The sequence below is a fragment of the Coregonus clupeaformis genome, chromosome 12 (genome assembly GCF_020615455.1).
Source record: "Coregonus clupeaformis isolate EN_2021a chromosome 12, ASM2061545v1, whole genome shotgun sequence".
NCBI classification, from domain to species: Eukaryota; Metazoa; Chordata; class Actinopteri; order Salmoniformes; family Salmonidae; genus Coregonus; species Coregonus clupeaformis.
The window spans coordinates 61,422,046-61,448,318 of NC_059203.1; the positions used below are offsets into that span (position 1 = coordinate 61,422,046).

Genomic DNA, 26,273 nt, shown 5'->3' on the forward strand with positions numbered 1-26,273 from the left:
TACAGTCCAGGTTTAACTTTATTGAATTAACTAATCGGGACATCAAAGTACAACTCTGCAACAATTTTTATAAAAGTAGTCATTTGTTTTTTAAAATTCATTTTCATTTAAGGCAATCCAATACAAAGCATTTCACAACCCACCGTATGACAACGATCATGTAAAAAAAACGCTTCCAAAAAAAAAGGTAGAACCATGCACATTAGAAACCCAGAGGTATAAACAACAAAGGTGAAAAGAGGGGGTTAAAAAAAAAAAAGAATTATAAAAAGAATGAACGATTAACTGTTGAAACATGCTGGTCGGCTACGATTTTCCCATGTGTGATATCTCCTCCTATCAAGAGAGCTCACGGTAACAACAGAAATGGCCAGGCACGAGAGAGAGAGAAGAGAAAGCAAACAGTCCACTGAACTTGCAGCCATTATTTGGCACTTACATTGACATAATCCAGATTAAATGGTGTCTATAATCCCATTTATACCTGGTGCTAACATGTGTCCTTTGTCCTGATCTTGTCTACATTCTGATTGTGCCCAGATTTCCAGAAATGTGTCTACACAGAATTATGTCTAAAATGTGTCTGATATCCATCTGCATTGTGACCAGATTTCCTGGCCATTCTTTCATGCAAATTGCTTCACAGCTATTCTTTCAAAGTAATATTTATTTATTTATTTATTGTAAGACACATATTTATGTAATCTGTTATTGGTGCCACTTGTCAATGATGTTAGATGGCTGAATAATGAGGATTTAAATGGTTTCTCTGTCCAGATCTGTCTACACCTGTAAGATATCCGGACACGATGCATGTCTGACTACCTCCGGAGGTGGGCAGAATGATCCCAATCAGATCACCATGTGTCTTTTGATTGTCTACACCTGTCTAAAAATCTGGGCGCATTCAGAATGTGGACAAGATCAGGACAAAGGATACAAGTTAGAACCAGGTATAAATGGGGCTAGTGTTACAGATGGTTGGCACGGAATATAAAACACTGTCTTTGCACCCCAGGTGAGTGGATGGATCTGGTACACAATCTGGCACCCCTACAGATCAGGGGTCGATTGAGGAGAGATACTGTATTTTTATATCGTAGCCATAGAAATATAATTACTAGAACGAATAACATCCCCATTGAAGTCAGTGTGCAAGTCTACTTCTATTATTGTGGCGTAGTCGGCAGAATAAATGGCTTTTTATCATACACATTCCAGAAATAATTATGTTATCATCATATAATATATCAATAAGATCATCACTATCTCTAAACAATTATAAATAAACATACTGTCGAAGTACCAGTACACCTCTTAAGGAATAGAATAAAGTGCTTTCCTTAAAGTTGATCGGGAGGAATATGTACTGTTGTAAACCACTCTTATTATTGAACACACACACACACTCCTGATACTCTAGGTCCACACCACTCAATAAGGAGAAAAATCAAGCCATAGAATTAACTGTAAAGATATCAGATATACCGTTTGTCTTTACTCCCCATATATTATACACAACAATGTACAAAATCAGACTAACCAGGTTTAGCCATTTCCAAAACATACAGTACTTTTAGGGATTATAACTCCAAGAGGAGGGAGCTGTGTATAGGGTTGCCTGAAAACCTGAACATTTTGGGAAACTTAACGGAATTTTTCAACCTTAGTTGTTTATCAGGCTTGGTTGGAATGCTGTCTACAGTACGTTAAGGCCTACAGAGTATTTAGCTAGCTGAGGAGATCCGTCCTTCTGTCTGTCTTTGTGTGTTACGCACCAGGTCTCCAGACTGTCTATTCTCCTCAGCTTGATTTAATTTCAGCCTGGCTTCATCTGATTATAACACAATAATGGCTTCTTCTCAGGGTGACCAGAGAGAGAGAGGGGTGGATGGTAAAGGACTGGTGGGCAAGTTATTGTTGAGTGATTGTTGATTATGAAAAGGATTCAATATAATTAAATGTGATTCAAGTGAATACATTTGATGTCTTTATCCAGAGGTTTAATGTCGAACAAAAATCAATTCACTATGGGAATTAGGAAGATGGAAAGAAAGAGAGATGGAAAGAGAGAAAGAGAGAATAAAATAGTAGTTGAAAGAGTAGTATATATTTTGTGCTCTTGAATTGCGTAATTATATCTATGTCTACAATGTCTTTGACTGATCCCAAATATGACATGGTAAACTATCAAAACCCGTGATAAAATTAAGCAATACTTCTGATGTCTGTGTAGACAGGTTATAGTGTGTCCCAACTCTGATGTGCATAGTTACATTCCTTTGGTGGTTGTTAAGTGGTTTAGAGAGCTATGCTGATCTCTCCCATTGTGCTTTTCCATATTGTTAAACTATCATTGTTTGTAATAGAGAAATCCAAACCGGAAGGTCACATATTAATTATATATCTTTATATATCCATGCCACTTTTGATGCATTATAAATACAGACAACTGGGGAATTTCATCCTATACGAACATGCTTTAAAATAGAAAGCAAGAGAAGAGTCTACAACTTATGGGAGTATGAAAAGCAAAGACACAAAATGACTAAAAAAGAAAACTCAGAGGTTGAATACACTTTTCTTTTTTCCAACCTTAAACAATAAAGCTACAAATCAATATGAGGATGTGTCTGATGCCCAAAACTAAACAGAAACGAATGGAAAAGTATCTAAAAAACATCACCTTAACACACACACACTAATACACCAATGGTGAGCCAGGTCAAAAGTCAAAGATCAGAGTTCAGATGAGGGTTCCACTTGTCCCATTACAGTTAGACAACCAGATCACAGACAGGCACAAGTTTCAACCACAATATGACCCCACATGACCCCTTCACCCACCTGCTCTCAAACAAGACAAGAATAAACAGTCACTGGCCCGTGTATGTTGATAAAAAGACAAGTCCTTGTACGGTACAGCAATGTACTACAGTCTGTCCATGGCCGTCTCTCTTTCTTCAGAGAAACAGACAGAATATATATAATCACAATGAACAGAAATGCTGTTGTCTTCTCCAGAGAGTCACCTGTCCGGGAGAGTCCTGACACAAACACCTGTTGCTTCAACTACTTCCTATTACATCACTTCCTGTCCCAACGTTCCAATCAGGAAGTAGAGAGTTCCCAGGGTCTGCAAATCTTTGACTCCGTCTCTCGTCAGTACTCAGTGTAAAGGTTTGTGTGGTGGGCTCAGATTTGTGTGTGGTGTGTGTGTCCAGGGGGTGTGTAGGGAGGCGGTGCGGGGTTGGGCTTGATGCCCCTACTCTTCATATAGGAGATTAACTGATCAGGGATCTCAGCCAGGACATCCTTGGCTAGCCGGGCCATACTCAACACGTGGTTCCCTGTTCGGTCCATGTAGTCTCTAAATGGGACAAACTGACAGGGAGAGAGCAAAGACACTATAAGAACTGAGAAGCAGCCTGGGATAACACTATATGATAACTTTCATTAATAAGACATTATACATATTTATACATTCTTTATAAATGATCATTAATACTGATAAGATTAATCTCTTGTACTGCCTTCGCCTTATTGTTCTTTTACACAACAGTTAACCAGCATTCCCATGATTTTTACTCTGTATACCTTCCTGTTTTGAAATTCCTTGAAATTGAACAAAGCAATGTAAAATCTGCAGAATCTTTGACCTTCCATTCATCTATTTATTTAACCCCTTGTACAATGCCTTACTCTGGATAAAGACCTCCCAGGGTAAACCCTGACATTTCTACTTCTCAAGGTACGATGTGTTTGTTCATAGCTGTGTTCATGGTCAGTTTGTCTTACTGAACTGTGTGTGCGTGTGTGTGTGTGTGTGTGTGTGTGTGTGTGAGTGACCTGGACAATGTCTCTCTCTGCAAGCTTCCCTCTGGAGGAAATTCTGATGTCATCACCATCCAACTCCACCATGGCTGTAAGGTAAAGAAATCACACAAACCAAACATGTACAGTTGAAGTCGGAAGTTTACATACACTTAGGTTGGAGTCATTAAAACTTGTTTTTTTCAACCACTCCACAAATTTCTTGTTAAGAAACTATAGTTTTGGCAAGTCAGTTACGACATCTACTTTGTGCATGACACAAGCGATTTTTCAGAAATCAGCCAAGACCTCAGAAAAAATAGTTTTGACCTCCACAAGTCTGGTTCATCCTTGGGAGCAATTTCCAAATGCCTGAAGGTACCATATTCATCTGTACAAACAATAGTACGCAAGTATAAACACCATGGGACCACGCAGCCGTCATACCGCTCTGGAAGGAGACGCGTTCTGTCTCCTAGAGATGAACGTACTTTGCTGCAAAAAGTGCAAATCAACCCCAGAACAACAGCAAAGGACCTTGTGAAGATGCTGGAGGAAACAGGTACAAAAGTATCTATATCCACAGTAAAACGAGTCCTATATCAAAATAACCTGAAAGGCCGCTCAGCAAGGAAGAAGCCACTGCAAAACCGCCATAAAAAAGCCAGACTACGGTTTGCAACTGCACATGGGGACAAAGATCTTACTTTTTGGAGAAAAGTCCTCTGGTCTGATGAAACAAAAATAGAACTGTTTGGCTATAATGACCATCGTTATGTTTGGAGGAAAAAGGGGGCCGCTTGCAAGCCGAAGAACACCATCCCAACCGTGAAGCACGGGGGTGGCAGCATCATGCTGTGGGGGTGCTTTGCTGCAGCAGGGACTGGTGCACGTCACAAAATACAGTGAGGGAAAAAAGTATTTGATCCCCTGCTGATTTTGTACGTTTGCCCACTGACAAAGACATGATCAGTCTATAATTTTAATGGTAGGTTTATTTGAACAGTGAGAGACAGAATAACAACAAAAAAAACCAGAAAAACGCATGTCAAAAATGTTATAAATTGATTTGCATTTTAATGAGGGAAATAAGTATTTGACCCCTCTGCAAAACATGACTTAGTACTTGGTGGCAAAACCCTTGTTGGCAATCACAGAGGTCAGACGTTTCTTGTAGTTGACCACCAGGTTTGCACACATCTCAGGAGGGATATTGTCCCACTCCTCTTTGCAGATCTTCTCCAAGTCATTAAGGTTTCGAACCTGACGTTTGGCAACTCGAACCTTCAGGTCCCTCCACAGATTTTCTACGGGATTAAGGTCTGGAGACTGGCTAGGCCACTCCAGGACCTTAATGTGCTTCTTCTTGAGCCACTCCTTTGTTGCCTTGGCTGTGTGTTGTGGGTCATTGTCATGCTGGAATACCCATCCATGACCCATTTTCAATGCCCTGGCTGAGGGAAGGAGGTTCTCACCCAAGATTTGACGGTACATGGCCCCGTCCATCGTCCCTTTGATGCGGTGAAGTTGTGCTGTCCCCTTAGCAGAAAAACACCCGCAAAGCATAATGTTTCCATCTCCATGTTTGACGGTGGGGATGGTGTTCTTGGGGTCATAGGCAGCATTCCTCCTCCTCCAAACACGGCGAGTTGAGTTGCTGCCAAAGAGCTCGATTTTGGTCTCATCTGACCACAACACTTTCACCCAGTTCTCCTCTGAATCATTCAGATGTTCATTGGCGAACTTCAGACGGGCCTGTATGTGTGCTTTCTTGAGCAGGGGGACCTTGCGGGCGCTGCAGGATTTCAGTCCTTCATGGCGTAGTGTGTTACCAATTGTTTTCTTGGTGACTATGGTCCCAGCTGCCTTGAGATCATTGACAAGATCATCCCGTGTAGTTCTGGGCTGATTCCTCACCGTTCTCATGATCATTGCAACTCCACGAGGTGAGATCTTGCATGGAGCCCCAGGCCGAGGGAGATTGACAGTTCTTTTGTGTTTCTTCCATTTGCGAATAATCACACCAAACTGTTGTCACCTTCTCACCAAGCTGCTTGCCGATGGTCTTGTAGCCCATTCCAGCCTTGTGTAGGTCTACAATCTTGTCCCTGACATCCTTGGAGAGCTCTTTGGTCTTGGCCATGGTGGAGATTTTGGAATCTGATTGATTGATTGCTTCTGTGGACAGGTGTCTTTTATACAGGTAACAAACTGAGATTAGGAGCACTCCCTTTAAGAGTGTGCTCCTAATCTCAGCTCGTTACCTGTATAAAAGACACCTGGGAGCCAGAAATCTTTCTTATTGAGAGGGGGTCAAATACTTATTTCCCTCATTAAAATGCCAATCAATTTATAACATTTTTGACATGCGTTTTTCTGGATTTTTTTGTTGTTATTCTGTCTCTCACTGTTCAAATAAACCTACCATTAAAATTATAGACTGATCATTTCTTTGTTAGTGGGCAAACGTACAAAATCAGCAGGGGATCAAATACTTTTTTCCCTCACTGTAGATGGCATCATGAGGAAGGAAAATTATGTGGATATATTGAAGCAACATCTCAAGACATCAGTCAGGAAGTTAAAGCTTGGTAGCAAATGGGCCTTCCAAATGGACAATGACCATAAGCATACTTCCAAAGTTGTGGCAAAATGGCTTAAGGACAACAAAGCCAAGGTATTGGAGTGGCCATCACAAAGCCCTGACCTCAATCCTATAGAAAATGTGTGGGCAGAACTGAAAAAGCGTGTGCCAGCAAGGAAGCCTACAAACCTGACTCAATTACACCAGCTCTGTCAGGAGGAATGGGCCAAAATTCACCCAACTTATTGTGGGAAGCTTTTGGAAGCCTACTCAAAATGTTTGATCCAAGTTAAACAATTTAAAGGCAATGCTACCAAATACTAATTGAGTGTATGTAAACTTCTGACCCACTGGGAATGTGATGAAAGTAATAAAAGCTTAAATAAATCATTCTCTCTACTATTATTCTGACATTTCACATTCTTAAAATAAAGTGGTGATCCTAACTGACCTAAGACAGGGAATTTTTACTAGGATTAAATGTATTTCGCTAAGGTGTATGTAAACTTCCGACTTCAACTGTACATGCACACATTTGTTGTGAACCCAATATGTATTAAGGTTAGTCTCATTGAAATGAACATCTCGTTTTCAAGAGCAGTGATGAACATGATGAAATATAATTTCTGTAATTTGTGCATTTTCAAGTGTGTTTGTGTGCCTAGTACAGATGTAGGATCTTAATTAGAGACATATTGCTACCGCAGGAAAATAATGCAGCAGCAACAGAAAATGTGTTATTATTATGTAGATTATAATTTTGTAGTGGTTGATACATTTTCCGTATGGGAAAATCAAGTCTGAAATTTCAAAGTGGAAATTAGAAACTTCAGCAGCTTTTTTAAACTTCAAATACAGGGGAGAACTGGGACGAAAGTAAGACTTTTAGTTTTATTCCTAATTACTCAGAGATCGATAGAGCTAGAGATACCATATTTTATGACAAACAACTTATATACAGTGGGGAGAACAAGTATTTGATACACTGCCGTTTTGCAGGTTTTCCTACTTACAAAGCATGTAGAGGTCTGTAATTTCTATCATAGGTACACTTCAACTGTGAGAGACGGAATCTAAAACAAAAATCCAGAAAATCACATTGTATGATTTTTAAGTAATTCATTTGCATTTTATTGCATGACGTAAGTATTTGATCACCTACCAACCAGTAAGAATTCCGGCTCTCACAGACCTGTTAGTTTTTCTTTAAGAAGCCCTCCTGTTCTCCACTCATTACCTGTATTAACTGCACCTGTTTGAACTCGTTACCTGTATAAAACATACCTGTCCACACACTCAATCAAACAGACTCCAACCTCTCCACAATGGCCAAGACCAGAGAGCTGTGTAAGGACATCAGGGATAAAATTGTAGACCTGCACAAGGCTGGGATGGGCTACAGGACAATAGGCAAGCAGCTTGGTGAGAAGGCAACAACTGTTGGCGCAATTATTAGAAAATGGAAGAAGTTCAAGATGACGGTCAATCCCCCTCGGTCTGGGGCTCCATGCAAGATCTCACCTCGTGGGGCATCAATGATCATGAGGAAGGTGAGGGATCATCCCAGAACTACACAGCAGGACCTGGTCAATGACCTGAAGAGAGCTGGGACCACAGTCTCAAAGAAAACCATTAGTAACACACTACGCCGTCATGGATTAAAATCCTGCAGCGCACGCAAGGTCCCCCTGCTCAAGCCAGCGCATGTCCAGGCCCGTCTGAAGTTTGCCAATGACCATCTGGATGATCCAGAGGAGGAATGGGAGAAGGTCATGTGGTCTGATGAGACAAAAATAGAGCTTTTTGGTCTAAACTCATTTACATTACATTTACATTTTAGTCATTTAGCAGACGCTCTTAACCAGAGCGACTTACAGGAGCAATTAGGGTTAAGTGCCTTGCTCAAGGGCACATTAACGTCATTTAGCAGACGCTCTTAGCCAGAGCGACTCACAAATTGGTGCGTTCACCCTATAGCCAGTGGGATAACCACTTTACAATTTGGGGGGGGACGCTTGCCGTGTTTGGAGGAAGAAGAAGGATGAGTACAACCCCAAGAACACCATCCCAACCGTGAAGCATGGAGATGGAAACATCATTCTTTGGGGATGCTTTTCTGCAAAGGGGACAGTACGACTGCACCGTATTGCGGGGAGGATGGATGGGGCCATGTATCGCGAGATCTTGGCCAACAACCTCATTCCCTCAGTAAGAGCATTGAAGATGGGTCGTGGCTGGGTCTTCCAGCATGACAACGACCCAAAACCCACAGCCAGGGCAACTAAGGAGTGGCTCCGTAAGAAGCATCTCAAGGTCCTGAAGTGGCCTAGCCAGTCTCCAGACCTGAACCCAATAGAAAATCTTTGGAGGGAGCTGAAAGTCCGTATTGCCCAGCGACAGCCCCAAAACCTGAAGGATCTGGAGAAGGTCTGTATGGAGGAGTGGGCCAAAATCCCTGCTGCAGTGTGTGCAAACCTGGTCAAGACCTACAGGAAACGTATGATCTCTGTAATTGCAAACAAAGGTTTCTGTACCAAATATTATGTTCTGCTTTTCTGATGTATCAAATACTTATGTCATGCATTAAAATGCAAATTAATTACTTAAAAATCATACAATGTGATTTTCTGGATTTTTGTTTTAGATTCCGTCTCTCACAGTTGAAGTGTACCTATGATAAAAATTATAAACCTCTAAATGCTTTGTAAGTAGGAAAACCTGCAAAATCGGCAGTGTATCAAATACTTGTTCTCCCCACTGTATGTCCTCTACCATTAGCAACTTTTATTTCTAGGGTAAATGAGTTGAAATTATATACCGAGAACAGAACTACTGCAACATTACTTTTGTACCTGCCGGTGGGCTTTGAGTAACACAGCCTTCGGACGGAAGTAACAGCTGGCGAGAAGTGCACAATATCTATCTTATATCCATGTTCTGGTCTGTAATGCTCGTTACTTTCAACAAATGTACTATCAGCCATGATTTCATAATTGTGTCGATTTGAATAATTAATGCTATAGGTTCGTATTTTATGAAAATGAACGATGCATCGCAATGATGCGCAACCACAATATTTTGCCTTATAATATTAATCAGACTAAAATGGATCACACAATAGCTATATTAACCATACTTTTCTCATCTCACTGTAATGGGAATATAGTAGGAGATGTTTTTCACCATTTTCAATTACTGTTCATGTTTAGCCCTACCAATCAGGTGCGCTCCAACTGTCCTTGTCCTGCACGCTCCTCGTGTCTTGACAGATTTTTAAAAATTCTCTTCACAAACAGCAAACTCATCATGCTTAACACATTTCCATGGCTTGACATAAGGTAATTGACTCCCAGAACCATAAAGATACTGTACAGTCGTGGTCAAAAGTTTTGAGAATGACACAAGTATTGGTCTACACAAAGTTCGCTGCTTCAGTGTTATGAGATATTTTTGTCAGATGTTACTATGGTATACTAAAGTATAATTACAAGCATTCCATAAGAGTCAAAGGCTTTTATTGACAATTACATTAAGTTTATGCAAACTTATGTGTTCTTAGGCAAAATATCCTTGCCTGTGAAGCCCTTTTTGTGCAAAGTAATGATGACGGCACGTGTTTGAAAACCCACACGTCACTGAGTTAAAGCAGTTCTGCATGGAAGAGTGGGCCAAAATTCCTCCACAGCGACGTGAGCGACTGATCAACAACTACAGGAAGCATTTGGTTGGTGTCACGATCGTTCATTAACGAGAAGGACCAAGGCGCAGCGTGATATGCATTCATATTTATTTCCGTACTGAACACACGACAAAACAACAAACGAACGAAACGTGAAGTCCAAGGTAGACAAATAACATACCTTTATGGAACAAGATCCCACAACTGACTGGTGCCAAAAGGCTGCCTAAGTATGGTCCCCAATCAGAGACAACGAGCTACAGCTGCCTCTGATTGGGAACCACCCTGGCCAACATAGATCTAAACGATCTAGAAACTAAACATAGAAATAAACAAAACACAAAATATACACACCCTGACTCAACAAATAACCGTCCCCTGAGTCAGGGCGTGACAGTCCCCCCCCCCCAAAGGTGCGGACTCCGACCGCGCCACATAAACCTAACAGGGTAGGGGCCGGGTGGGCATTCCGCCTCGGAGGCGGATCCACTTATTCTCCACCTCCCCGTTGCGCCCCTGGTCTGGTCTGGACCTTGGCGCGCTGTTTCCTTTCTCCTTCCTCCCACGAAGTACCACGCCCTGTCTGGACCCTGGTGTGGGAGACCCCGAACCTGGAGAGGGGCTGACGTCTGGGTCTGGACTGGAACCGCTGACCGGAACTGGACCCGACGACGGTGGATCGGACTGCTCTGGCTCCGGAGTGGAGCCGCCAACCCAGTGGTGCGCGTCGCCAGCCCGGCCCGGCCTGTTCCTGCCCCTCGCACCAAACCAGTGGTGCGCGTCGCCAGCCCGGTCGGGCCTGTTCCTGTCCCTCGCACCAAGCCAGTGGTGCACATTGCCAGCCCGTCCCAGCCTGTTCCTGCCCCTCGCACCAAGCCAGTGGTGCGCGTCGCCAGCCCGGTCCGGCCTGTTCCTGCCCCTCGCACCAAGCCAGTGGTGCGCGTCGCCAGCCCGGCCCGGCCTGTTCCTCCCCCTCGCACCAACCCAGTGGTGCACGTCGCCAGCCCGGCCCGGCCTGTTCCTGCCCCTCGCACCAAACCAGTGGTGCGCGTCGCCAGCCCGGTCCGGCCTGTTCCTGTTCCTCGCACCAAGCCAGTGGTGCGCGTCGCCAGCCCGGCCCGGCCTGTTCCTGCCCCTCGCACCAAGCCAGTGGTGCGCGTCGCCAGCCCGGTCCGGCCTGTTCCTGCTCCTCGCACCAAGCCAGTGGTGCGTGTGTCCAGTCCGGCACGGCCCGTGCCTGTTCCACCGGTGCCCAGTTCAGCTCCGGTCTGCTGCTCCACTCCGGAGCCAGAGCAATCCGCTTCACCGGGGTCCAGTCCAGCTCCGGTCAGCGGCTCCAGTCCGGAGCCTGAGCAGTCCGCTCCACCGGTGCCCGGTCCAGCTCCGGTCAGCGGCTCCAGTCCAGACCCAGACGTCAGCCCCTCTCCAGGTTCGGGGTCTCCCACACCAGGGTCCAGACAGGGATTGGAGTATAGTGGGAGGAAGGAGAGGGGAAGCAACGCGCCGAGGTCTAGACCAGACCAGGGGCGCAACAGGGAGGCAAAGAGTGAGAGGTCGTCACGCCCTGAGCCGGATCCGCCTCTGAGGCGGAATTCCCACCCGGCCCCTACCCTATTATGTTTATATTGTGCGGTCGGAGTCCACACCTTTGGGGAGGGGGGTACTGTCACGCCCTGACTCTGGGGACTCTTATTTGTTGAGCCAGGGTGTGATTGTCTATGTTTGTGATCTAGGTTTTCTAGATCTATGTTGGCCGGTGTGGTTCCCAATCAGAGGCAGCTGTCGCTCGTTGTCTCTGATTGGGGACCATACTTAGGCAGCCTATTGGCACTAGTGGGTTGTGGGATCTTGTTCCGTGAAAGGTATGTTGTTTGTGTCTACCTTGGACTTCACGTTTCATTTAGTTTGTTGTTTTGTCGTTGTGTTTATTCGGTTCAAATAAACATGTATGCATATCACGCTGCGCCTTGGTCTGACCCGTTCATCAACGAACGTGACAGTAAGGTTTACACCTGTTGTATTCGGCGCATGTGACAAATAAAAAGTGATTTAATTTGATGTGTTAATGTTTATTCATTTGTCTTTTTATTCACTGTCTTTTTTTCTCTTTCCTACTGGCAAACCACCAACATTTTCTTAAGCTCTTCAGATTCTACCTCCTACAGGAACCACATTAAGGTTGAGATGACCTATCTCAGTTCTAATATACTCTGCTATTATAGAATTAAGCAATAAGGCACAAGGGGGTGTGGTATATGGCCAATATACCACGGCTAAGTGCTGTTCTTTTCACGATAATTAACAGAGAGTCAAAGGAATATATTCATATTGATGGTTTTAATTATATATACCACAAAACCCTGAGGTGCCTTATTGCTATTATAAACTGGATACCAACGTAATTAAAACAGTAACAAGTACTTTTTGGTCATACTTGTGGTATAAGGTCTGATATGACACGGCTTTCAGCCAATCAGCATTCAGGGCTCGAACCACACAGTTTATAATTTCTAATAATCATCAGCTTGTTATTTAGAACTCTACGTGGAACTCATCAGAACCAGGATGAACCCAGCCATTAGCCCTGATTACTTCAAACTACATTACATTAAAACTCCTCAACACCATACTTCTCTGCTCTCATCCACACACACACATGCATGCACAGCACGTACAGTATGCACACGTGTACTCTCTCGCTCTCTCCTCTACTGAAACAAGTGAGTTGCTAATTGTCTTGCAGGCCATTCGTCTAACTAATTGCTAGAAGTGAGAGCGAGTAGCGGCTACAGCCTAAGTACCTCGCTGCTGTGTGTGAATTGTTTAAATTGAATCGCTCTCAATAAATTATACTGAACAAAAATATAAATGCAACATGCAACAATTTCAATGGTTTTACTGAGATTAAGTCCATATAAGGAAATCAGTCAATTGAAATAAATAAATTAGGCCCTAATCTATGGATTTCACATGACTGGGCAGGGGCACAGCCATGGGTGGGCCTGGGAGGAGCCAGGCCCACCCACTGGCGAGCCAGGCCCAGCCAATCAGAATGAGTTTTTCCCTACAAAAGGGCTTTATTTCAGACAGAAATACTCCTCAGTTTCATTAGCTGTCCAGTTGGCTGTCCCGCAGCTGAAGAAGCCGGATGTGGAGGTCCTGGGCTGGCCTGGTTACACGTGGTCTGCGGTTGTGAGGCCAGTTGGACGTACTGCCACATTCTCTAAAACGACGTTGGAGGCGGCTTATGGTAGAGAAATAAACATTACATTCTCTGGCAATAGCTCTGGTGGACATTCCTGCAGTCAACATGCCAATTGCACACTCCCTCAAAACTTGAGACATCTGTGGCATTGTGTTGTGTGACAAAACTGCACATTTTAGAGTGGCCTTTTATTGTCCCCAGCACAAGGTGCACCTGTGTAATGATCATTGTTTAATCAACTTCTTGATATGCCACACCTGTCAGGTGGATAGATTTTCTTGGCAAAGGAGAAATGCTCACTAACAGGGATGTAAAGAAATGTGTGCACACATTTTGAGAGAAATAAGCTTTTTGTGTATATGGAACATTTCTGGGATCTTTTATTTCATCTCATGAAACATGGGACCATTACTTTACATGTTGCGTTTATATTTTTGTTCAGTATAGCTTTCAGGCCAGGTTAATGGTGATCATGAGAATGTGGACGGAGTGCAGATTACTGATTAGTTGTCTGACTGTATCAATTGGGCACTCTAACAATCAGCCTCATATATTAAATAATATATCTGCAGATCTTGGTAGAGTTTAAACATTCAATACTAGGTTATATTTGAAACATTAAATACTAGGTTAAAGTTTAAACATTAACTTTAAACAAATTTAGGTAAAGTTTCAGGTCCAGCACTTGGTGTAGAGCCAATGTGAGTATTGAGCAATAATACCGGGTAGTATCTTTTTCTTTGACATATATTGGTATAAAAAACTTCAAGAACGGGTATTGTAAACTGTAAGTGAGATGTAGCTACTTACCGTCAAACTCAGCCTGTCCCACTCCCACGATAATGATGGACATGGGCAGTTTAGCCCCCTGAGGAGAAGAACAGGAACACACCATAACGTTATAGAGACTCTGATGATCATTCAACACAACCAACAAATCCTAACGCTTAACTCTTGACATGACCACTTCACAACTCCGAAACAGTCTTGACATGACATACATGTACATCACAACTCCAATCACTCTTGACATACATGTACAGTACATCCATTCTCTTTGTTCTTTATATATTCTAGGCTATTCCATACAACCTTATCTATAATATATATATATATATATATAATCATGTACAGTATAAGTTAAATCTAAAGACATGTAGAAGACATGGGCCATACATTTACTCACCAGAGAGACCAATGAGTCCCTTACACGCTATACTACACACGCATGCACGCCCACACAACTCCAAGAAGGCAGTGGTATTCATTCAACCTCACAGTGAGACTGTCTCCATTATTGTTGACCCAGCTGAGGTCCTCTGTAGCTCAGCTGGTAGAGCACGGCGCTTGTAACGCCAAGGTAGTGGGTTCGATCCCCGGGACCACCCATACACAAAAAAAAATGTATGCACGCATGACTGTAAGTCGCTTTGGATAAAAGCATCTGCTAAATGGCATATTATTATTATTATGTGATCTCCATGCTATACATTCCCAGTTATAGGTTAGTACACCACACCGCTAATGTTCTGGAGAGGAGAGCACTTTAGCTTGCTGAAGGGCCATGAACTATGAATGGGTCTTTATTGCTGCAGACACATGGAGTACAGAGAGAGAGTAGGGTGTTATTACTGTGTGATCTAATCCCTTTCTGAACTGTGTGCATCTCTATCTGTGTGCATCTCTCTCTGTGTGCAAACCCACCATTGGTGTGCGTGGCCAAAGACTTCTATTTTCAAGTCATCTGACCATAGCACCGGTTCCAATCTAATTTAGCAAACTCCAGGAGGTGCTATGGTCAGATGACATTAAAATAGAGGTCTTTGGCCACGCCCACCAATGGTGGGTTTGGCCTTCGAAAGAAGAACGCAAAAGGCTCAGTGTCGTTATCCTAGCAAGGGGAGGGTGCGTATTGAAAACAGGGGATCCAATCATTTTGACCCCTATCTTTTTTATTTTGTTTTATTACTAGTTAAACAAAATCCCTTTCTCTGAGCAATTGTATTCATATAAAATAATATAATTGGAGCATACAATATACTGTAGCTCAGTATTTGCATTATTTATTCTATACAGCACAGTCTTTTTTGCTAATCTTTATCAAGGAATCCAATAATTCTGGACCCCACTGAACACTTCAGTTTTCTAAGGGAAAAGGCAATGATAAAACAGTGGTAAAGTGTTGATTAGGTAGGAGTTGGGAGACTGAAGATGATTCTGAGGTGTGAGTGGAGGGAGAGGGGGGAGGATCCAACTCTATCACCATGGCAACCCTTCCCGCCAATTACCCTCCCAACCACTTCCAAGATAAGCCCTCCGGAGGGAGGAACAGGAGCTGGATGAAGTTGCTCCTAGACTATGATCTAAAGTCAATTTAGCGTTTTTTAACCATAATGTTTAGGATTGAGGGAGCTGATCTGAAATACCGTGCTTAAATCATAAAAAATATATATTTCAGATGGATGCATATTCTCACAGATGTGTGAGTGGACTTGATAGAGCAGGAATTAATTAAACTACAAAAATATACCAATAAAAGAATTGTGCAAGGCAGAAAAAACACTATGTTTTCTGAGACATTAAACGTTAACTAGATTGAGAATGGATTGAGAAGCCTGTTTTTTCATTTCTCTGTTTCTCTTTCTCCCTCTCCCCACCTCTCTCCCTTTCTCCCCCTCTGTTGTTCCTATCAATTTAAACACACTGAAACTGACAGTACCTTTAATTAAAGATACACCATGGTGTTGGGACTGTAGTCAGTTAACAATAAAACTGCTGTGCTTCTCAGCCTCCATGTACCCACCATCAGGCTTCCCCTTCAGCCTACGTATCAGAATTATCCACTGTGTTGTTATTAGGGGTGTGACAACCTGGCTATACTCGTATTCTTAATATGATCTATAAATTGACAGTTAATACTCCTGATCAGAAAAAAATGAAGTGTTTTATTATGCCTAAATTGGCAAAATACCTATCTCCCTGCAGGTTTATAGACCCAAAAAAGCTGCAGATTAGGAGCAGTGTGTGGAGGTGACTTTGTCTGTGTGTATGTGTGTCCTGTCCTCAAACTTACAGCGAGTAGACAAGTTTGCTGTCACTCTTTCCCTACTCTCGCTTCACATGTTAGATATTATGCACATTGATCATTTGCTAGCAAACGTCCTCGCCTATTGATTTTTTTCATAGTAGCAGGCTAACAGGAGGCAGCAGCAATCTAAATAATCAGACCAAAACATGCGATGAGAAATGATCGGGTGAAATTTGAAGCAAGTGGACAGAGACAGCTTCGGGTGAAATATGAAGCAAGTGGACAGAGACAGCTTCGGGTGAAATATGAAGCAAGTGGACAGAGACAGCTTCGGGTGAAATATGAAGCAAGTGGACAGCTTCACTCAATCCAATCAGAGCAGCAGGATCAAAATGTATATTTGTATTTTGAAAGTTATATATCTTGAAAACGTGATTGCTGACATGGAAAACATTTTGGGACTATATCAACAATGGACAAATGACACAAATACCAAAATATAGTTTTTAGGTGCAGTTGTCCTTTAACCTTTTCACACGTGAATTTGAAATATCTCTAACGGTCGCCCCAGCGTGAGTTTTTTATGCGCGTGATGTCAGAATGCACTCACTGTTCCAAAATGTGATTGTTACGCAACAGGACAGTTAACCTGCACTGCCCTCAAACAAAGGCATGCTGCCTGCTAATTATCTATAGGCTATGTTTCAATTTGTCAATTTCAAATTATTTTCTAACAAGTTTTATTTTCTAACAACAGTCTGAACTGAGGTGTGTTCCGCCTCCTCATTAATTCACATAGAAGTAGCCCATTTCACTGTTGCGAACAATTTATGTTTGAGGCTTTACTGAGCCAGACAAACTTCTCTCTTTGAGGACAGCCTAAGTACTTCCCCAGTGTTTCCCCAGATCAAGTATGCAGACATTTGTGCATCTCCAGTCAGAAAAGAACTTGCCCAAACTTTCCCCCACTGGCACATTTCCTGGCTGGCGCCCGCATTGCCTTCATTGTTGTTTTCCTTACTGATAATAACTTTGGACATGTGTGCATTCCTATCAAAGTAAGTGCCTTATTACGTTATTATTATAGGTTCTGTATATCGTGTTGTCGTTTCTACTGTAGCACATCGTATGTATGTATGGAGCATAATGTATTTACTGTTTTTTTCACGTTTTCAAGTACTAGTGACAAATCATGCATTCTGATTCTTGCATGGATTGTAATGGACACATATGATGTGTGTAAAATACTTTTTGGAAGGTTGTACTGATTATGATGAGCTAATGCTAAGCTATATGCCAGCTATGTGTGGCGCCATGTTTGTTGTCATACAATGCATTCTGGTTGTCACTTAAACATCTGTCAGACCAAAGATGTTATAACAAAACAAGGTGAGGGGATGGTTCACTCGACTGACTTAGATTGTAACTATCGTTACTCAGCGTTGCCAGCTCAGACCCCCCTTTCTAGGGTGTTTATTTTTATTTAGCTTATAAACTTCTCCTGTGTTTGTTCCCCATATATTGATAAATCCCCCATCATAGTAATACCTCCTGCATCATATTCTCCCACGATACTGTCTCCCATTTCTACCCCGCATGGACTTCTAATCCCCAACAAATTAAATGAACCCCCTAAAATGTTTTCACCCAAATCTAGCAACCCTCTTTTAGCTTTCATGCTACGGTTAGGCTAGGCAGTAGGCTTTTATTTGGGGTGATGATCTGTGAGGTGATAACATTTTATTTGCTTTGTGATTTGTCAAAAACTGTAAACTACTTGTCAAGTCATGTGCTCCGGTTCTTGTATACACTGTAATAAGTACATTGAAGATTTGTAATATGCTGAAAAGTGGCCAAACTAAGTTCATATTTTTCAGGCAATGGGCGCAGCCAATTTTGACAATTTATTCATGTCTTATAGTGAATGGCATTCTGGGATTAGTGAGTTTTTGCTTGTCAAACATAAACAAACATGGCTGCCATCATAAAGAATTTAGCTGATGTTAGCTTAGCTGACACGCATCTCTTTTCTTAACAATATTACATTTCTCCCTTGTGCTCACCAGAGATGTGGTACATTGTAAACAAGTCTAGCTGTTAGGTCGCTAACTTACAGTACCAGTCAAAAGTTTGGACACACCTACTCATTCCACTATTTTCCACATTGTAGAATACTATGAAATAACACATATGGAATGATGTAGTAACCAAAAAAGTGTTAAACAAATCCAAATATATTTTATATTTGAGATTCTTCATAGAAGCCACCCTTTGCCTTGATGACAGCCTTGCACACTCTTGGCATACTCTCAACCAGCATCATGAGGTAGTCACCTGGAATGCATTTCAATTAACAGGTGTTCATTTGTGGAATTATTTTCCTTCTTAATGCGTTTGAGCCAATCAGTTGTGTTGTGACAAGGTAGGGGTGGAATACAGAAGATAGCCCTATTTGATAAAAGACCAAGTCCATATTATGGCAAGAACAGCTCAAATAAACAAATAGAAACGACAGTCCATCATTACTTTAAATCCATCATTACTTTAAGACATGAAGGTCAGTCAATATGGAACATTTCAAGAACTTTGCAGGTTTCTTCAAGTGCAGTCGCAAAAACCATCAAGCGCTATGATGAAACAGGCTCTCATGAGGACCACCCCCAGGAATGGAAGACCCAGAGTTACCTCTGCTGTAGAGGATACGTTCATTAGAGTTACCAGCCTCAGAAATTGCAGCCCAAATAAATGCTTCACAGAGTTCAAGTAACAGACACATCTCAACATCAACTGTTCAGAGGAGACTGCGTGAATCAGGCCTTCATGGTTGAATTACTGCAAAGAAACCACTACTAAAGGACACCAATAATAAGAAGAGACGTGTTTGGGCCAAGAAACACGACCAATGGACATTAGAATGGTGGAAATCTGTCCTTTGGTCTGATGAGTCCAAATGAGAGATTTTTGGTTCCAACCGCTGTGTCTTTGTGAGATGCAGAGTAGGTGAACGGCTGATCTCTGCATGTGTGGTTCCCACCGTGACGCATGGAGGAGGAGATGTGATGGTGTGGGGGTGCTTTGCCGGTGACACTGTCAGTGATTTATTTAGAATTCAAGGCACACTTAACCAGCATGGCTACCACAGCATTCTGCAGCGATATGCCATCCCATCTTGTTTGTGCTTAGTGGGACTATCTTTGTTTTTCAACAGGACAATGACCCAACACACCTCCAGGCTGTGTAAGGGCTATTTGACGAAGAAGGAGAGTGATGGAGTGCTGCGTCAGATGACCTGGCCTCCACAATCACCCGACCTCAACCCAATTGAGATTGTTCGGGATGTGTTGGACCGTAGAGTGAAGGAAAAGCAGCCAACAAGTTCTCAGCATATGTGGGAACTCCTTCAAGACAGTTGGAAAAGCATTCCAGGTGAAGCTGGTTGAGAGAATGACAAGAGTGTGCAAAGCTGTCATCAAGGCAAAGGGTGGCTACTTTGAAGAATCTAAAATACAAAATGTATTTTTATTTGTCTAACACCTTTTTGGTTACTACATTATTCCATATGTGTTACAATGTGGAAAATAGTAAAAATTAAGAAAACCCCTTGAATGAGTAGGTGTGTCCAAACTTTTGACTGGTATTGTATGTTTTGTTTTGGCTGTCTGTGGATGTGTTCTGCGTGACGCTTGAAGTATGGAGTTCGCTTTTATCTTTTACAATAAAAGGTGAAATTGAGGAATAAAGTTGTGAAGACCTTTATTTCCCATCAGTAGAAAATATTGTTTAGATGATTTTCAGACAACAATGCTGTTTAAACGTGTTTGTTGCATTATATGTTCTGTTGCTGATGTTACAATCACATATGTGACTCGTTTCAGGAAACTAGGCATATGTCGCACATCACTACTTCACAGGAGAGGCATAATTTTTTTAGCTAAATGCATTTATTGGCAATAATGCCTTCTGGAACATGTGAACTTTCATGTGCCTTAATAACAAACTTCTATTCCATCCGTAAATACAAATAAAATTGTTATATTTCGAGCCTAGTTGGTTTAGCCACGGAAAAAGAGAGGAACCTTCCTGCTAGCCATTATTGGCTGAAATAATGGATGGGCTGGACATGCCGAGAGATGAGTTTGGATTGGTCTGCCATGTAGCATGCTTCTGTTTATAACATGAGCTGCTCAGTATGTGTTGATAGTCCTTTCTACTGCACTGTTAGCCATCGAGAACTACAAAAGTTTTGCTACTTTTCTCAACATCATTGATCCCAGAATTTAGCAGGCGCTATCGACAGATCAGTTGGAAAAAGTGATTTGCTACTTTCTGCACACGCCACGGTCAGTGTGAACTGGAGTGACTTGGCACAACGCTGGCCAAACAAGATGTAGCTACAAACAAAACGGAGTTAAATGGTTCCAGTCTGCCGTGAAGCGTTCATCCATGTATACGGGTAAGAGTCTAGCTACATTTTTAGATATTATACATTTAAAATTTGGTCAGAAAGTCATTTTCATTGCAAGTTAAAGCGTACTGTTAGCTAGCTAGTGAACATTAGCTTGCTGGCTCGCTAGCTAACGTTACGTGTATGATTTTTGTAGTAATATTATTCGAATCAGAAATCCATTTGTATTCTTAGTTATAGCCAAATGTTAGTTAGCTAACATTGAACCTGGTTGGTTAGCTTTAGCTACCTGCAGATTCATACTATAGCTATGACAATGTTTGTATTGGTTAGTACAGTAGTAGTATGAGTTGGGATAATGCAGGTTCATTGTGTAGCTAGCTAGCTACATGTCTAAACAAAAGACAAAAGACTACATGTCTAAACAAAACACTTCGCCAGATGATTACATGACCCATCAAGTTAGCCAGGTGTGTCTGGGGGTGATTACGGCCATCTATTATATTTCATGAACACGTGTACATGTCTAGACAACAGTGACCCATCCACTTAGCTAGATGTGGCTGGGGGGTGGTTATAGCATTTCCTTCACATGACCCATCAATTTAGACAAGTGTGTCAGGTAAGCGTCATCTAATAATTATACAATATTTATACAATATTTGTATATGGACACTTTCTGTTTTTGATATTGCTACTATGCAAGTAACCATTTCACTGTACTGTTTACACCTTCTGTATCCTGTGCATGGGACAAATCAACTTTTTATTTTATTTGATATAGTGTCTGTTTACCAGAGACGGTAATGTGAAGAACAACATGACCTGCACCAAAGTCAGATTAGGATATAGGCCAAGTACTAGATAAAGTGTATTTTTACCTGGAGCTTTTCTTTATTGTAGGCTACTACTTTCACCACTTTTAGTCATGAAATCTTTGGTTGTTTACTTAACTAATCACTCTGTTTAGCAAATGGCCTCACATGTGAATCCTTAAAGAGATGGGTGGGGCTAAGGCTTAAGAGGGTGTGAATGATGCTGAAAGGGGGTAGACAAAGAAGAGCTGGGGATATCAAAACATTCAAGTTCCATTTTCTCAAAAGTGGGGTTACAAGTTTATCAACTTTAAAAGCAGAATTACTTTCCCATTGTTCTTCAACTGCAGTGTATGATATACCATTTTCTAGCTCTGTGTCTCGACTTTTATCCAATGTAAAAAACACAATTTCAAATTTTAAGACCAAATCGAGGCGATAGGTCACATATTTGCTGACTAATTACTATCACACACGCTGCAGAGACCACTCAACAATGATCAAAAAGATGTGATAGTACGTCTCAAAGGGTTAAGTTAGGAATAGGTGTGAAAAAAATTAACAGGTAAACAGGCTCTAAATACATTTCTGTTTGTGATTTTAAAAAATCTAACAACTGAGCAATGTAAAATAAAACTATTTAGGAAAAGTCAGGGAAGCAGGAGGATGTTGCTTTCAAAATGGCTGATTTATTTTAATTACAAAATCAAACGGTAGGAGGCGTTGGCCTATGGCGGTTCTAGTGTTTTTTTTTATTTCTCTATACTTTTTCCCCCCTACCCTACCATCCCTACCCTAATTGGAGTAAACTAACTGACAACAATACTTCTACTACTACTTACAGCTATTTCGTAAGGGATGGCCATTTCGACAGAGGTATCAGGCCTTCTTGTGTGGACAGCGGGACTTTAGGGAGTTAAAGGGTAGTGGGTAAAGACAGGTTGCAGCCCAATTTTCTCACCTTCCTCCGAAAATGTGGACTTGTTCACTTCCCTTCAATGTTTTAAAAGGAAATTACTGGTATAACAAATATGATGGAAACTCCCACTAGCCCATGGCTCCACCAATCCAAGGCTTTTAATTTTGTGGAAAGTAGTGAAGGAGACATTATTGGGCCGCATCCTACACAGTGGTGTAATGTACTTAGGTAAAAATATTTAAAGTACTACTTAAGTAGTTTTTTGGGGGTATCTGTACTTTACTTCACTATTTATATTTTTGACAACTTTTACTTTTACTTCAATACATTCCTAAAGAAAATAATGTACTTTTTACTCCATACATTTTCTCTGTCACTCAAAAGTACTCGTTACATAGCAGGACAGGAAAATGGTCCAATTCACACACTTCTCAAGAGAACATCCCAGGTCTTCCCAACTGCCTCTGATCTGACATACTCACTAAACACAAATGCTTCATTTGTAAATGATGTCTGAGTGTTGGAGTGTGCCCCTGGCTATCCTTAAAAAAGTAACAAAAAGAAAAAGGTGCCATCTGGTTTGCTTAATATAAGGAATATGAAATGATTTATACTTTTACTTTTTAGCAATTACATTTACTTTTGAAACTTAAGTATATTTAAAACCAAATACTTTTAGACTTTTACTCAAGTAGTATTTTACTGGGTGACTTTCACGTTTCTATTAAGGTATCTTTACTTTTACTGAAGTATGACAATCGGGTACTTTTTCCACAACTGGACCAGCGGTACACAACAGGAAGTGATGTCACAGTAGTTTAACTTGTCCATCACACGTCCATAAAAATTTTGTAGGAAGCCTGGGGCTGTCTAACTGATTATTCCTGTCTGTTTCTATAACACTCATTCAGGGGTGACGCACACACACGTGTGTCTGCGTGTTTGCTGCTGATAAAACAATATGAGGACAGTGAGCATCTGCGGGGGAACATCTTCTGTGTGACCCACCAAAGGACTTCTGACCAGAGCCTGAGAAGCCAATCACACCTACGTCTGAGTCTGTGACTCATCAATAACGTAATTCAAGTCGTCAATTATGTCCTGTGATGTCCCACTGAGAGAGACAAGAAACCACCCCAGACTCTGACTGAGGAAGACATTAAGCCTAGTGCGTCATTTAGAGGACTCCCCTCTAGAACTGACCTTTGAGAACCACAGTGTGATACCACAGTGGGAAATGAATGTGTGAATCCACTTTTAGCCCAAAGAGTTTTAGCCCAAAGTCACTATCGTCACTTGTCTCTTGGCAACGACTATGGAAGACAGTTGGGGTGCTATCATGGAAGACATTAAAGTTACATGACGCCATCTAACCAATCAAATTGCATGAAGTAAACACAGTGGGTCAATTTACGCAACAACTAAGAGCCTTGAAGCGCAAGGCTTAACTTCTCTGCTGTTCTGGTCCCGAAGTTAACACGTTGTAGAAGCGCACCCGTGCACATGCGCAGATCAACTGAAACTGCAATGTCCAAACTCTCTTCGTATATGGGTCCTGGACTAGAGTAGCCTACAGAATAGGTCTACAGAGTACGTGCTCTGGGTCCCCTGTAGCTCAGTTGGTAGAGCATGGCGCTTGCAACGCCAGGGTTGTGAGTTCATTTCCCACGGGGGGGCAGTATGAAAATGTATGCACTCACTAACTGTAAGTCGCTCTGGATAAGAGCATCTGCTAAATTACTCAAACGTAAAATGTGCTGGATGAATGATGTCTAAAACAGATATGAACCGCATAGGAAACGACTAGGAGCCAATAATGAGAAAACCACACCTCAATACACTATCAGGCTATGGCAGACTAATAGAGAAGCAGTGTACTAGCCACCTAACTACTCTCTAAGGGATGTACTGTACCTCTAGTAAAGCCATGTTTCGAAACATCCTGAGAAAGTGTGAGAGACATGATCTGGTACGTTTGCAGGTCAGGTTGATGCTAACATCAGGATGTAGTGTTGGGCTCCTGTAGGGGCTGAGGGTGGTGACGGGGCCGTAGTAGAATCATGTATGACACAATGAATCGTTGAGTGGAGAAAGGAATGTGTCAAAGTGTCTGATTCACTAGGGGCCCTGAAATGACATGAACTGTTTTAACATGACATGAGCCCGAGAGGAGAAGAGAGAAAGAGAGAGGGAGAGAGCGAGATACATAGAGAAAGACGGTGGGAGGTAGGGAGTGAGAGAGAGAGAGAGAGAGAGAGGTGAAGCAAGTGAGCAAGAGTGAAAGAGAGAGGTGATGCAAGAGAGAAATATAAATAAAAAGAGACAGAAAAAACCAAAGGGAAGAGAAAAAGGGGTAGAGCGAAATAATGCATTGAGAGAGCATCGCTGTGCCTTGGAGTACTGTTGTGTTCTCTAACTGAGTGACAGGTTCCATAGTGTCCTGTCCCCCTTCCCCAGCTGTGTTATGAATGATACACAGCATGGATCTCGCCTTCCTCCCTCTGTTACCTCCCTCCCTCCGCCAGCTGTAGAGAAGAAGGTGTTCCTGAAAACACTCTCCGGAGGACACACAAACACACACACACACACATCATCCTGTCTGGCTCTCTGAACTGAAGAGGACCCTCAAAGCATTTCTACTTAACACTCCTATTTCAGAGAAAACACTAAAAAAAACAATAATGTTACCCCAAATTAGATTCCATCATAATCAAAAGAGCAGAACTGAAAGCAGTAGCGGCAGCAAGGTTGTAGGCAGGTAGAGGTGCAGTAGTCAGTCAGAGAGGCCAAGCAAGATAGAGCAGCAGGCAAGATCTTAAAAGGAAGGTGTGGCTGTTCTAACGGTTTGACTAACAGTCGCAAATTCCCTTTAAATCCAGTTTGCTGGAGGTCTGGCCGAGTCCACGCAGACGACTTTCTCTTCATTCTTTCTCTTCGTTTGCTTCTCTCTCCAAACATTCTATCCTTTTCCACATCTCCCCTCATTTCTCTTTCATGTCCCACCATTTTCTCCCTCTCTCTCTATCTCGCCCTCCCTCTCTTTCCTCCTTCCTCTTCAACCATTCTCGCTCTCTCTTTCTCTCTCTCTCTCCAGACTTACATTGACGATGGCCTCCTTGGTCTGAGCCATGTCTGATATGACTCCGTCTGTGATGATGAGGAGGACGAAATACTGGGACCCATCCTGAACCGCTGCAGCATACCTGGAGAGGAACACACGCGCGTACAAACACACATACGCACGCACGCATGCAGGTCAGGCAGGACGCACGCACACACACACACACACACAAACAGATTGTGAGTAAAACGCAAACAAACTCTGAACCAAACTCAAACTCACAATGACCAATGACAGGCTTGAATGTCATTTTTTATCTAATGCCATTGTATTACATTTACATTTACGTCATTTAGCAGACGCTCTTATCCAGAGCGACTTACAAATTGGTCTCCATCTTCTCGACTCCCTCCTACATTTCAATGTCTATTCAATGAAAAGAATATACTCTGATATCATTCTGCAGATTGATAACATTCATTATATTCATTATCATACCTCAAAAACACTTTGACCTCAAACACTGCAGGATATGAAGTTGAACTACGCTGTGTGATTCTGTGATCAACTGAGTGTCTGTGTTCATTTGTTCCCTTTCAGCCCAACTCCATTCACATGGTAATGGATAGAGGACTGACTGTTACCGTGACTGGAGGGTCATATTCACAACTCTTTTATCTCTATGGTCTTATCTCTTTTTGTTTGAAAAGTTATCAGACTGGGGACTAGGTGTGTGTGTGTGTGCCTGTGTGTGTGTGTGTGTG

General features: G+C 42.1%; 1 protein-coding gene across 2 annotated transcripts in view; it reads right to left on the reverse strand.

Moving 5' to 3' along the window:
* Nucleotides 1-26,273, reverse strand: part of LOC121578330 (copine-5) — a 290,164-nt gene continuing 263,891 nt past the window's right edge. For both annotated transcript variants that reach the window (XM_045223995.1, XM_041892641.2), the window contains 4 exons: nucleotides 25,549-25,651; nucleotides 14,092-14,149; nucleotides 3,850-3,923; nucleotides 1-3,384 (listed from right to left, as the gene is read on the reverse strand). In XM_045223995.1, the coding sequence (XP_045079930.1) occupies nucleotides 3,196-3,384; nucleotides 3,850-3,923; nucleotides 14,092-14,149; nucleotides 25,549-25,651 (424 nt within the window). In that variant the 3' untranslated portion in view covers nucleotides 1-3,195. The remainder of the gene's footprint in view (nucleotides 3,385-3,849; nucleotides 3,924-14,091; nucleotides 14,150-25,548; nucleotides 25,652-26,273) is intronic.